This window comes from Theobroma cacao, chromosome 9 (genome assembly GCF_000208745.1).
Source record: "Theobroma cacao cultivar B97-61/B2 chromosome 9, Criollo_cocoa_genome_V2, whole genome shotgun sequence".
NCBI classification, from domain to species: domain Eukaryota; kingdom Viridiplantae; phylum Streptophyta; class Magnoliopsida; order Malvales; family Malvaceae; genus Theobroma; species Theobroma cacao.
In genome coordinates this window covers 4,986,012-5,000,219 of record NC_030858.1, presented here as the reverse complement: position 1 = coordinate 5,000,219, position 14,208 = coordinate 4,986,012, and the positions used below count along the sequence as shown (strand labels likewise).

The 14,208-nt window shown below is 34.3% G+C and overlaps 1 protein-coding gene and 1 long non-coding RNA gene across 3 annotated transcripts; both read right to left on the bottom strand.

Annotated features, from left to right (window-relative positions):
* Positions 2,068 to 5,272, bottom strand: LOC108663359. Its single transcript, XR_001929330.1, has 4 exons — positions 4,609 to 5,272; positions 4,368 to 4,423; positions 2,493 to 2,527; positions 2,068 to 2,158 (listed from the first exon to the last, which is right to left on the bottom strand). It is a non-coding gene; the product is annotated as an uncharacterized LOC108663359 (long non-coding RNA).
* Positions 11,240 to 13,668, bottom strand: LOC18588467 (inositol oxygenase 2). Of its 2 annotated transcripts, none has more exons than XM_018126609.1 (11): positions 13,532 to 13,668; positions 13,275 to 13,410; positions 13,073 to 13,157; positions 12,763 to 12,967; positions 12,418 to 12,477; positions 12,265 to 12,317; positions 12,037 to 12,159; positions 11,865 to 11,934; positions 11,686 to 11,764; positions 11,516 to 11,597; positions 11,240 to 11,420 (listed from the first exon to the last, which is right to left on the bottom strand). In XM_018126609.1, exons 1-11 carry the CDS (start codon positions 13,560 to 13,562, stop codon positions 11,394 to 11,396), a joined length of 951 nt encoding a protein of 316 aa, XP_017982098.1. In that variant the 5' UTR covers positions 13,563 to 13,668; the 3' UTR covers positions 11,240 to 11,393. The 2 variants fall into 2 exon arrangements, with proteins under 2 accessions (XP_017982098.1, XP_007012955.2); XM_007012893.2 differs by having other exon boundaries at positions 13,073 to 13,154.

Here is a 14,208-nt window from a genome sequence, read left to right as displayed (position 1 = left end):
GCTTTGTTTGTTTATTGAAAAATTGCAGCAACATGATAAATACTAATAAATTAATTTTGAAGACTAACCTGCTCGGACTTTTCCAAAATGTTGATCATCTACCAACTCTTTGATGAAACATCGAAGTCTAATCTTGAAAACCCGACAAACAATATCTGGTCTATCTTCCACTCGTTGTCCGTCAATGAACTTCAATGCTGCAATTATTTCTGGCCATCTACTATTACAAGTAAATGTTATAAACAAATCTGGACATCCATAATGTCGACAGATTGCCATTGCATCTTGATAATTTTGCATGTAATAACGTGGCCCTCCAGTAAAGCTTGCTGGCAAAATTATTCGTTTCCCAATCATGTTTCCATCTGTATCACCTCTTGTGAAAGCATCGACTACTCCCTGAAAAATTTCAGTTCTGAACTTCTTTTGATTCCTCAAATTATAATCCAATCTCATTCCTTCAACGCTTGTAAATGCATCAGTTATATATTGGTGAAAAAGTTTTCCACCCAAGAACAATGTGAAACCTTGATTCAAGCGAAATTGAAGCATGTAAACATAAAACTCTCTTGCAGTCACAGTCCCTCGCTTCGTTTTGGTTGTGTGATTCCACTTTTGGTATGGAATATTAAGATGAAAGCCATCTTCTCCGTAAGGAAATAACAGTGGATACTGCATAGGCATAAATGCTGGATGCAAATCACTTATCCTTCGCAAACCATTAGATCTATGTTCAATGATTATGTCACGCTTGTCAATCAATTGATCTACATCTCCCACAATAAGTGCAGCAACTTCTGAAGAGATAAGATTTGTATATTGCTGACCATCATTCATTCGTGCACCAATCAATCTCAATTTAACTGGTATGTAATCAGGTTCTTTAAACCGTTCCTTGGCCATTCGAAAAGCTTTGACAATTTGATTAGTTTGGTCAAGCATTTCCATTAATTCCTTCACAATATTCTCTTCGACACCAGATTGTTGAACATCATATCCCAATGCATTAATTCTGTTAGACACTTCATTCTCAGTATCATAAATGTATAATTGCGCAAATTTCGGTCTTTCACCATCAACAGGTAGCAAAGAACATATCTTGTGATGATTTTGCCCATTGATCTTAAAGACATATGGGCCTGGCCTTCTATTAATTTCACTGTCTATTTTACCACCTATAGATGTGAACTGAAACATCGAATTGTAAACCCGTATGTTGTGTCTAAATTTATAAGCAGTTCGACCACCTTTGTAATTGAGCAATGTAGCCAATAATGAAGGTGTTTGCTTGAAAGGTGGCAGAGACACTTTGCCCTCCATACAACACATGGTAAATCTCGGATTCCGCTCATTCCTTGACTTATTTTTTCTTTCTTCATACCACATCTGTGCACCGCAAAAACAACACACATATCTTGGCCCACCTAGATTTAGAGGAATATTATATTGATCTGCATATAATGAACATAAAATCGTTAGGAAAACGAAGAATAAATAATCATGAAAATAAGAAATATTACATATAAAATGGGAATTCATAAAAATACTCACTTGAATCAAAATGCGTAGAAGTTGAATTATCTCCAACAAAACTGGTCCCAATGTGAGCAGTTTGCTGATTAAATGTTGAGATATCATCTTCATCATTCAGAATAGGAAGCATTTGAGAAGCATCAGAAGCAAGAGATAGCTCTTGTTCGAAAAAGTTGTCATCATCTCTATGATCAATCTCAAAACTCACAATATTTCTCCTTTGAGAATTTTGACAATCTTGTTCAACATTTTGAATATAGGATGACGATTCAACAGTGTTATAACCAAGCTTTCGTTTGGAGTTTCTAAATGCAACAGAATTTTGTATTTGACTGGTGCTTGCCAACGATGTGTAATATTCGTTTGTGTTCGGATTCAAGAAGCGTAAATTATAAAAATCAGAAGGAATGAAAACATCAACAGATTTTTGAGACACAGTCTTTAGTTCACCATCAAACCCAACAACTGAATACAGGAAAACATCTCGATGACAGACAAAAGCAAGACAATTAGAATAAATTTTGGCACATTCCATAATCTAACCGTAGCTTTGTCTCTGTTTATCAACATGTGAATAAAGGAAAACTTACTTAAGAGAATACTCTAGCTTTGATGGTGATATAGTCTGGAAAAAAAAAGAATGGTTTCAAGATTAGATATTTGACAATTTAAAATACTATAAAATATCCTTACATTAGGAAAAACATGGCAATTTATTTATATCGATACATAAAAAGAAACAAAGAATGAGTAAACATAAATTTAACACTACCTAAATAACAACAGTAAGTAACATAAGTAATTTCATCATATGATCATGAGGAATTAAATATTCACAGGAAAAAATTATAAAGGTTTGAACAATATGTTAAATATTCAAAGGAATTTTTATAATCATGATTATTTAATTATAAATACATAAAGATGGAGATATTTTAATTAAGATTCTTTAAACTTACCCAAGAGAATATCCTAGCTTTGATGGTGATATAGCCTGGAAAAAAAGAATGGCTTCAAGATTAGATATTTGACAATTTAAAATACTATAAAAGATGCTTACATTAGCAAAAACATGGTAATTTATTTATATCGATACATAAAAAGAAACAAAGAATGAGTAAACATAAATTTAACACTACCTAAATAAAAATAGTAAGTAACAACAGCATGCTGCAAAAATGAGTAAAAGAAAAAAAGAATCGAAAAATAAGAAGCTTAAACCTCTTCTACAAAGTTTTCAAATATTTTCTTGAAGAAGAGATTAAGCCCTCCCGCCTACTCTGCTTATGAAAACAACCCTTGTTTTATGATTTAGTTTTCTTTTCTACATTCTCTACTTCCTCTTCCCTCATTCTTAGGCCTTGGAAAGGCAATTAAAAAACATCAAGATAAATGGCTTTTAAACTTTTAATTACACCCTGTACCACATATATATATATAATATATAAATTTGCTCACAGTACTCGGGGTTGTTGCAGCAGAAAGAAGCACCTTATCTCTTTCTTTTTGGTCTCTTGCTACATCTTGTATTGTATATATATTTGTACATTTCAACAAAAAAGAAGAGAAGAATTATCAAAACCAAAACTATCAAGGGATGTAAGTTTTCATCTAGGCAATTGGGAAATGAGAAGCACATGGATAAGTTCAAAGGCAAAAGGTCGACATCAAACAAAAGCCATTCACTTAAATCTCAACCTTAATTGATTTTCCAATGGCCTGAATTTAAGACCATTTAACATTGTTAATACTCTTATAAAAACTATGGCTTCACACATAAGAAACCAAATATACTATCCAACGATCAATACAATAGTGAAAAATTATGAATACTGCTCAATGTTTATACATAAAAAATAAGGTTAGAAATACTGTTATCTCTTTCTTTTTGGTCTCTTGCTACATCTTGTATTGTATATATATTTGTACATTTCAGCAAAAAAGAAGAGAAGAATTACCAAAACCAAAACTATCAAGGGATGTAAGTTTTCATCTAGGCAATTGGGAAATGAGAAGCACATGGATAAGTTCAAAGGCAAAAGGTCGACATCAAACAAAAGCCATTCACTTAAATCTCAACCTTAATTGATTTTCCAATGGCCTGAATTTAAGACCATTTAACATTGTTAATACTCTTATAAAAACTATGGCTTCACACATAAGAAACCAAATATACTATCCAACGATCAATACAATAGTGAAAAATGCTGAATACTGCTCAATGTTTATACATAAAAAATAAGGTTAGAAATACTGCAGGGGCACGAGCAAGAACTACCTATATATACTGATATAGATTTCAGTCATTTTCAGGGCCAAACAAATACGCTTGCAATTCTTGGTTGGGGTTTTACTACGTAATCAGCTATTATACCAAAAGAACCGTTCTTTTGAGCTGCTTAACTTTGCTGTGACTACTCACTAAATAGCCCACGATTTTTTTTAATCTTCCATCAATGCATCACAAATTTAAGAAAAACAAATACTACCGGGCCTCAAACAGAGAACAGTCTCCACCTTTTTTTATTCCTTCTATTTGTAGCATCCTCAAAGGTCGGCGTATGCAACATGTCATTAAGTGATTAAAGCCAATTTGACATGTCAAAGGAATAACAAACAGTAACTGCACTTTAAAGAGTTAAAGAAGATACAGGGTAAACAGCAAAGAACACAATTTAACTTAGGATATCAGTCATTACATATAAAGACAAACCAAAAGTTCATGCTGAAAATAATTGATACAATTGCAGTCAACAACAGGTAATATTTACACAATTAAAAGCACAATAATGTTCCAAATTCAAGCACAATAATGTATAATTCAACTACATTACCTTCGAAAGCTATAATTATACACCTTTCTGAACAGCTACCCTTCCAAATGTGAAAGCTTAAAAAATAAGACCACAAGCAAGATAGTGTAAGCTACTTTTCACATGTTGCGGAAAAACCAAAGTAAACAAAGAGAAGAAAAAGCAAAGAACAAAAACAAAAAAATAAAGCAAATAAAGTAAGAAATAAAAATAAGAGACAAACACGGCACTGAAAAAAATACAAAAAGGTAAAAAAAATTACCTAATATTCGACATCCTCATCTCAATTTGAATTCCACATCAACAATTATCCTTGCATGTCACCCACATGTACAAAGCACTAGCATAGTAAACCATATTCACACGGCTAATAGCACCAGAATGAAGTGGCAAATGAGAGTGAAAACTCAACAATGTTCCTCAGAATTAAAAAATGATAAACCCAGGTGTGGCTTAATCAGAGGCGAATGGGTGAAAAGAGAATGAGAGAAAGAGGAAAAGTTCAAAATACCCTTTAAATATCATGAAATTCCAAATACAGGTGTTGAGGGTAAAGAGCTTATGTAGCTTAGAATCATGAAGTGGGAAAGAGAACAAAAATGCCATAAGCGACAGTTGTGGAAGGCAAAAGAACAAAAAAAGAAAAACAAAAACAAAACGAAATGGGAGTGAAAACTCAACAATGTTCCTTAGAATTAAAAAATGACAAACCCAAGTGTGGCAAATAAATACCAAGAAAAAAATTCTGGTTGATCCAAGCTCTCCTCCTCTCCCGTTTCAACTCTTTTTTAACAATTAAAAACATGGACGGAAGAAGCTAGGTGAGGAAGAAAGGAAAAACAAAACTGTGAAGTCAAAAATGCCCTCCAAATATGTGGAAATACCAAGGACAGATGTCAAGTATAGAGAAGATATGTAGGTAGGATTCATTATACTTTAGATTAGATTAGATACTAAAAAGAAGAAAATAACCTAATTTGTTATTCCATTGATATATGAAATTATTATGAATTAAATCTAAGATTTGCAGCTACAACCTTCAATGATTAATGTAATGTAATTTAACAAAATCAAAAGATAGAGAACCCATCATAAATAATTATAGTGTAGAGTTGTATCACAAGTTCCAAGATTGTCTGGCATTTTTAAAGATAATATACTTACATTTAAATTAATTATCAACTGTAGATGTCTAATTTTGATCAACTATTTTGAAGTATTGTGTTTCAGACAAATTATATAGGGGTGTTTCAAATGTGGAAGCATCCATGGGTGTTCCAAATGCGAAAGCACTCAAGGGTAGGGGTGAGCAAAATCGAACCGAACCGAATTAAATTGAGTTCGGTTAGTTCAGTTCGGTTAGTTCAGAGTTCGGTTAGTTCGATTCGATTAATTCGGTTAATGAAATTATTTCGGTTCGATTTCGGTTAGAGAAATTGCTAACCGAACCTAAAAAGGGTAGTTTGGAAATTTTTCCTTAAAAATTCCTAAACCTAAATACCTAATTCTTTTGACCCTTAGTTTCTACCTACTACTACTGCCCGTCACTACTGCCATCCCTTGCCTTCCATCTCCATTATCACGGTCTCACCCTTTTTGATTTTTGGTTCTGCCAAATACCGATCGATCACTACTCTTCCAAGCACTTCTAGTCTTCCATCTCCACTCTCATCATCTCACAGTCTCACCCTTTTTTATTTCTACTTTTGCCGACTGTCGATCGATCACTGCCCTTCCAAGCACTTCTAATATTCCATCTCCACTCTCATTGTCTCACGGTTTTACCCTTTCTGCTTTCAACTTTTGTCGATTGTTTGTCATTGCCATCTCCACTGTCACGGTCTCACCATTTTTGGTTTCTACTTCTGCCACTGCCGGTCACTGCCATTCTTGCTTCAGCTTTCTAGGCCTCTCCACATCAAGTTATTGGTAAGTTTTTTGGGTTTATACAAATACTATTCATTGAATTTAAGCTAGCTATTGTATTGGAAAATGTTTAGTTACCTGCTTATCCAAAAAAAAATATTTAAATGTTTTATGAAATTTCCTACATGAGTAACCAATCACCATAACATTTAAAATCTTAAACTTAAGCTGGCATAAAACGTTTGATTTGTGCAAAAAGTAGAGTAAATACAATTGCAGTAGGAAACTACTTAACTAAGTTTAGTGGCAATTTCCTTCCCTAATATGAGCTTAACAGACAAAATAAAGCTCTCTAGCCTTTTCCTAAAGGCTTATGCTGTACAGAGGAAAACAGAGACTCAAGATTTCATCAAGCATGTCTTTTTTTAACCCAAAATGCCTTCCCTAATATTGCATGGTTGTCTTTAAAAACAAAAGAAACAGCCCCATTCTCAACCAAAGAAGCCCCCAACACAACCAACACTAAAACACAGCCGATGTAAATATTTAAATATTTAAACAAAGCCAATGGTAACTAAACATTTAAATAGTTTTATTGGTTCATTGCCTGATATACATGAGCTTTTGACAGAATCTTCTTTACTCCTTTGTGTGGAACCATATGACTTTTCCAATTAAAAGTAAACGAGATGAAATTGATTTTTCTTTTTATAGTTTTATACTACTGCATGAAATTTGAGAGCAATCATTGGTAATCTAATCTCACTCATACAATTTTAGGAAATGTTGTGAAACCAGAACAGCCTCTCAAGCTTGATTTGTCCACTCGGTAAATACAAAAATTTATTATTTATAAATGTGACTTGAAATTATGGAATATGAATAATCCAGAGATAATTAAGATCAATCTTTTGAGTGAGCTAACTTTTGCAGATAATATAATGAGACAAATCAAGTTGGCTTGTTGAGCATGTTTAGGATATGAAATTGATTCCTCTTGCCTAGTTTGCTGACCCCTTTACATTACTTATTTTGTTGCAAGCATATGTGGAAAAGTTTCAGAAGAACTAAAAGAAATATGGGAACCTTTTCATTTCTGTATCTAGTTGCCTGTAGCTTCTAGGAATGCTTACCTTTTCATTTCTGTTTGTGTTTTATTCCTTGGAAGTTAATATATAGATATTTTGTTATTTTTGTATTTGAAGTTAATATACAATGCTGGCACTTCCTTGTCATATGTGGGTGTTTTGTGCCAGTTGTGTTGTGATGTTTTTAAATCTGGTGTCTGACAGTGATTGTTGCTCTCTAGGCATCTTGTTTTTATCTATGGTTTTAAGTCAATGTTGCTTCCCTCTGCAAAATGTGCCTAAAAATTCAGAAGGCAAACAAGAATTAGAAAAAAAAATGATTAAGTTCAGTTTTCGGTAATCGAACCGAACTAACCAAGTTAGTTTAGTTTCGGTTAGTTCTGTTAGCTCTTTACTTCGGTTCGATTTCGGTTAGTTTCATAGATGAATTATGTTAGTTCGATTGCTGGATATCCAGTAACCGAACTATCCGTTTGCACAGCCCTACTGAAGGGTGTTCTAAGTAGATAAGCGCCCCAGGTGTTCCAAACGCGGAAGTGCCCCAGGGTGTTCCAAGTAAGGAAACGCTCAAGAGTGTTCCAAGCGTAGAAGCACGTGTTCCGAAGGTGGAAGTGCCCAGGGTGTTCCGAAAGCGGAATAGCTCCAACGTGTTCCTAACGTGGAAGCGCCCAAGATATTTCAAGTAGGGAAGCGCTCAGGCGTGTTCCAAGCATATAATCGCCTAGAGTATTCCAAGTGTGAAGCACCTATGAGTGTTCTGAACACTCCAAGGTGTTTCGAACGCGAAAGCACCCCAAGGTGTTACAAACAAGGAAGCACTCGAGAGTGTTTCAAGTATAGAAGCGTCCAGGGTATTCCAAGTGTAGAAGCACCTATGGGTGTTCGAGAACACTCAGTAACAAGCATTGAACAGTTGTTTGTACAAGAAAGTGAAAGTAACTCAGAATAAGTGACAAGGTTCATGAGTTATCTTCACATTTCGGATGTACTAAAGAGTTTGGTTTGGTGGTTCAAATATAGAGATAGTTAAGAAGACTTTCTTTTACATTTCTTTAAAGTATATGTGCTTTACTCCTTTTTCTCACTTTCTTAAAAATACACGTGACGCACTATTAAGTGTCACTATTTCATTACCCAAAACTTACGCCCATTACTCAACTACATTGTCATTTTCTTAATATCCCATAAACCGTTCTTTAACTATTCTTTCATGACAAACAAATTCTCCTATGATTGAACGTGTTCTCCCAACTACTCTTAAGAAGGTGTTCTTAATTAGTATAAATATGAGAGCCTTGAAGGTTGGGAAACAAGGAAAAAACCATTAAAAACTCAACAAAGATTATCCTAAAAGCTCTCTCTAAATTCCTCTAAACATTATTTCCATTGAGCCTTTCTCATTTGTCGTAATCCATCGCTTTTTTCACTTTTTCTCATACCTCACCACCTGCCATCCAAAGCACTTACGCTTCAAGAACTGCTAAAGTTTTCCTCTCTATCACCTCTAACGCATTTCGATTCACTTATTACAACACATACTCTCTCTCTCTAACCAAAAGAACCATCTACATCAACAACATTTAATTATTTAGAAAATGATAGCATGGCTTCAACTGTTTAAGGTCCTGGTGCTCTTTGCTCTTGCTGAAGAGACCATATTTGCCTCACAAGATCTACACACAAGTTAACTTCTGTTGATGTAAAATTACAAAGGAAAGGCTATGAATTCGGCATTGAAGCGTACTCGAATATATGATGCCATTTCAGGTTCTCATTCTCCTCCTCATTTTAGCAGGTACATATATGCTCCCGCCTTAAGTAAAGCTGCAAGATTATTGATTAAAATCATTCCATTAGGATGTTTGAAATGTTAATTATATTGCTTATTCAGGAGAAATAATAAAATCTTTAAAGGCAATGGTTGCCATGAAAGGAGTGGAATCGGAAGCGCAGGAGGAGGTAGAGTTGATCCGTTTTCCTTAACCACCTGCAGAGATAAGAAGGCAAATTGAGTTACCGATGGTTTATTATCATTTCAACCACATTTAAATAAGAAATTAAGGATGCAGGAGGCTATACCAGTGCATGTAATCATCATGCCTTCATGATATTTACATGTTCTTCTCTACTACTGCTGCTTTATATGTTTATGATTGAGTAGCTATTATATATATTCTTCCTTAAAATGACCCTCTATATTATTAATAAAAAAATTTCCTCTGATTGAGCAACAGAGTAAACTCCCAAAGTAGTCAGGCTCAGTAAACATTAGATTCATGGAAAGTGAATCGAATAGGGAAAGTATCTCCTGCATTATGTTGATTTGGCCATTCAATCAAATAAAATCACAATAAAGAAAATATAAAAATAATAGTAACACTAATTCAATAAATCCCACCTTTTGATTGGCCAAAACAGAATACTAACCAACTACAGCCCATTGAGGAAGCCCTCCAAATTGAGGCAGATTAAGAATCTTTGGAGATCCAAAATCCAGGCAAGAACAAGCTGATTAATTAGCTGCTTAGGCAAGGAATTTTATACGTGTCAAACTTTTTAGAACCATTTATTTCTTGCCTGATATAGAATATAGGAATTCTGATAGGTTATTTAATTACCATGAATAAGAGCCGTCAAGTACAACCTGTCCTCATTAGGGTAATCCTTTCTGATGGCGTCGGCTGTCTGCAGACTGCAGTGCGTGCTGAATTTGAGGTTCATCCAAGTCAGGATCACTATCATCTACAATGGTATTGAGAATCTCACAGCATTCCCATATGCTGATTTCTGCTCTGTTCATGTCGGAGTATTCTTGCCTCATTTTTGATAAACTGCAATTTTTGCCTTGAACAGTTAAGTACCATAACATGTCCAACCACATAATTTGATTCATTGCTGACTTATGTACACGAACGCTTTAGATTAAAGTTAGCTTACAAAGTCAAATGTTTGGTTAGTGACTTAATGTGCTTCTGCCCATAGAACTCCTTAACAGTCTCTTGCCGTGAACAATCTGCATTGTTGTAATTTCTACAGAGCATTTTCACAAAGTCCATTACCATTATCTCTCAATGCAAACGAAACATTTACAAATCAAAAGCAGGATTTCACGACACAAACATATGCAATGGTGTCTGGGGGCCAAAAATCCATCATTTGACACGGGTTTTGGCACCTCAGTTTAGTCAGTCTGCTTTTTGTCAATTATATACTTAACAAAGATATTTCATAACAAAAAAACCTTGTTTGCCTTTGTTCAAGTTAGTGATAAATCAATGAAAGGGTAAAGAAAAAAAAACGAAAGGCAGAATGGAACTAAAACTCTAATGCCAAGTTTTGACCAGAATGGAACTCTAAAAGAAGCGAGAAGAAAGCTAGATGAATGACATGTGATAGGAGATGTCAAACGAAAGGCGGTAAGATAAAATGTCTATATTATATGACAGGAGGAAGAAAGTGCTCCCTTGATGGAAGCAAAATTTTGGTTTCTGTCCTATCAACAATTTTGTTCAGAAGAATCGGTCGAAACAAAGAAGATCAAACAGGCCATAAAATTGTGGAATCTCCTCACAAGGCATATGACTTATCAACTTTTATGTAAACGATTTTGGAAAGGGTGTAAGCTGTGAAAACCACTTATATTCTGTATTTATGTGGTTGAAAATCAGAGAATGAGAGGCAACGCATATGGAATCTTTGGGTAGCATTTGGGTGACAGGGCTATATTATATATAGATTCATTTAACCAGCCAATTAATCCCTTAAATTATATAAATTAATAGTGTTCTATATTAGATTTTTCTCCCGTAATTCTTGATTAACCATGCACCTAAGTTAAGCCATCCGATGCAAATGGAATTGTTGAAAGGAATAATATTTTTATATTAATTTTCTCCATTGAGCAATAGTTTACACGACTTTGTTTACAAAGGAGGAACAAGAAAAAAAAGACACGACTTTTGAATTTATTTTTTACATAACTCAAAACACATGATTTAAATCATATAATTGGGTTCAAAAATGAAGAACCAAGCCGCTTATGATTCCCCTTTACGCAGCACATCCTTCAGAAAACTTGAGCTAATCAAAGCTTTCACCACTTGAGCTTGGATGGAAAATACTGCAACAAAAAGTCAATTCATCAACTTTCAGGAAACAAAAGAACTCAAAGGTGGAAATTTAGCCGACAAAAAAATGATATAAATCTGCACTCACTTTTTCAATAAGTGATAGATAATATGGTTTGACTTTCTCAACGTCAACAAGGACTTTGCTCTTGCTGTAAAGGTCATATTTGCTGCAACAAAATAAATATTAATTTGGGTTTTAATAATTAACCATATGTGTACAACAAAAACAAAAAGTCAAATAAATTTGAGGCCTACTTGAATATTCTGAGCCACTTCAAATTTTCCTTATCCTCATCATTTAGTAAGTGCATGTATGCTTCTTCTTTATGTAAAGCTGCAGAATTAGGGTTGAAAATATTTGCATTAAATACTAATAAATATAATTTAAATTGTACATTTATAAGAAATATTAATGACCAAATATGAGTGCTTACGATAAAGGGAATGATATCGGATAATGAACAACCCGGCTGAAGGTAGAGTAGTTCCATTTTCCTTAGCTACCTGCATATATAAATTGAAAACACACGACCATTAATTATTATTATAAAATTTTAATTTAAGCAATTACAAATTTGAAAAGTTAAACAAAAAGGTATCACGTACCAAGTACATATAGTCATCGTGCCCCCATGAAATCGTTACATCGTCTAGTCCACAGCCATCGGAATAAATCCCATTCTTAGTGTTGTAAGCGGGATTGTTATAATCTAGGTTTTCTTTGAAATACTGAAACAAAAAAAAAATTTGTGGATTTATTTTAGCTGATTATGGATTATCGTAACAGTTATTGATTTGGCTAGCTGGCATAGATTTTGGGGAAAAGAAAAAGACCTTGTGGTGAATATTGGCCTCATCAAAAGCACATCCAAGAGGGAATGTGTCTCCTGCAATATTGACATTAAATTGATTGCTTAATTGGAATTATTCAAATCAATGAAAATAATCATATAAATTAATTTGCATGATTGTAAAGTCAATACTCACCAACAACAGCCCATTGTGGAAGCCCTCCAAACTTAGGTAGAAGAAGAACCTTTCCAAGATCTGGCATCCATGGAACAAGTTGATTAATTCCTCTTTCTTGTTGTATTAGCTGTTTTAGATAAACTCTTTTTTTTTTTATCTATTTTATTTAAGTTTCAAGGGGGCTATTATTTTGGCAGGTATCCAATAAGGCAGGACCATCTCTATGAAGATTTGGTGGGACAGCTCCATGGATAGAGTCAAAATATGGCTACGGATTTACATGTATATAAATGGAAGTTGCGTTAATTATCAAAATATTGTTGCCTTGGGATATAACGAAAGGAATTTTTATCTGGTATATACCATGAATAAGAGCAGTCAAATGCAGCCAGTCTTCATCAGGATAATCCTTTCTAATAGCTTCAGCTGATTGCAACAAGTGCTGAATTTGTGGTTCATCCAGATCAGGATCGCTGTCATCCACGACCTCATTGAGGAGTTCGCAGCACTCCCATATGCTCATCTCCATTCTGTTCAGTTTGGAGTACTCTTTCCTCATCTGTTGCACCTGCATTATTTTTCATTGGAAGTTCACAAATATCAGACCATGGACAGAGCCAAAAATTCCCTTGTTAAAAAATTATTTGCAACTATGTTTTCCAAGTTTGCTTACAAAGTCATAGGTCTGGTTAATGTGCTGCTGCCTATAGAATTCCTCCACGCTCTTTTGCCTTTCACTTTCTGCATCGTAGTCCCTGCTAAGTGCAAATCATTTCAACTTTTCTTGTCATCCCATTTAAGATTTTCTCTCAATGGAAATTAAACCACCGGAAGTCCGGGACATTCAAAGATAAGTTATTGGTCAATTCATATACCTAAAGGAGTGGCCAAATGAATTGATTTCTGGTGCCAAAAATCCATCATCTGACAGGCACGTTGGCACTGGAAATCCACCATCCAACACCAACTCATTATTTTCCTCGACATGCTTCTGGCACTCTGCTTGAGACTCTGTTAAACATTAAAATGAAAAACCAATATAAATTGACGACAATTAGTGACTGTTACTTGTTTCCCGAACTCATTTTTAGTACGGACTCCATGACCAAAGAAAATAAAAAAGGGTATATACCTATCTCGGGCTTCTCAATAAGGATAGTCATTTTCCCTCCGTAGCAAAACAAAAAATCTGCCAGAAAAGCAAAAGAAACCAATAGAAAAGCACAATTGAATGGCTTGTGTTATGTGTGGTAGGTGATGTTGCAATGCGGGGGGGCTTTTATAGTCACATAAAAAAGTCCTTCCTTGTCAATTGGAATGTTTCATGTCCTCAACTGAAAATCTTACTTTCTTTCCCCCAACTATTTTATTCACAAAATAGAAACGTTCACAATAATCCAAACATGTGATCTAATCACGCCAGACTCACTCCTTTGAAATCAATTTCTTCCACCTGTAAATTTATCCCGAAAATATCTTTTTTTCCGGTCTTCCTGTTTTATCCAACTTTGAAATATCTGGATCGATAAGATTATCACACGTAAACCTAGTTATCTTAAACCATTTTTATGATAAGAATAGCTTAATTCCTTTGATTAGTCAATTATCTAGAAATGAAGATTAATTCATATTAAGATTTTTATAGTCTTAAACTTGAGTTTAAGATTCAAGAATGCAAGATAATAAAATGAGAATGCGTTTACCTTAAGATTACTCACAAGTCCTAAAAAGAAATTAAAAAAAAAATTGGAGGAGCCTGACTCAGCTCTACGTGGATAACGTATATTATGGTAAGTTGGTTCAAACTGA

What these genes read in the sequence shown, in the direction of transcription:
- LOC18588467 (XM_018126609.1), bottom strand. Translation starts at nt 13,562, where the DNA reads ATGACTATCCTTATTGAGAAGCCCGAGATAG. An exon ending in CCGATATCATTCCCTTTATC is followed by an intron (nt 11,765 to 11,864) that starts GTAAGCACTCAT and finishes CTAATTCTGCAG; the next exon opens with CTTTACATAAAGAAGAAGCA. An exon ending in AAGTGGCTCAGAATATTCAA is followed by an intron (nt 11,598 to 11,685) that starts GTAGGCCTCAAA and finishes ATTTTGTTGCAG; the next exon opens with CAAATATGACCTTTACAGCA.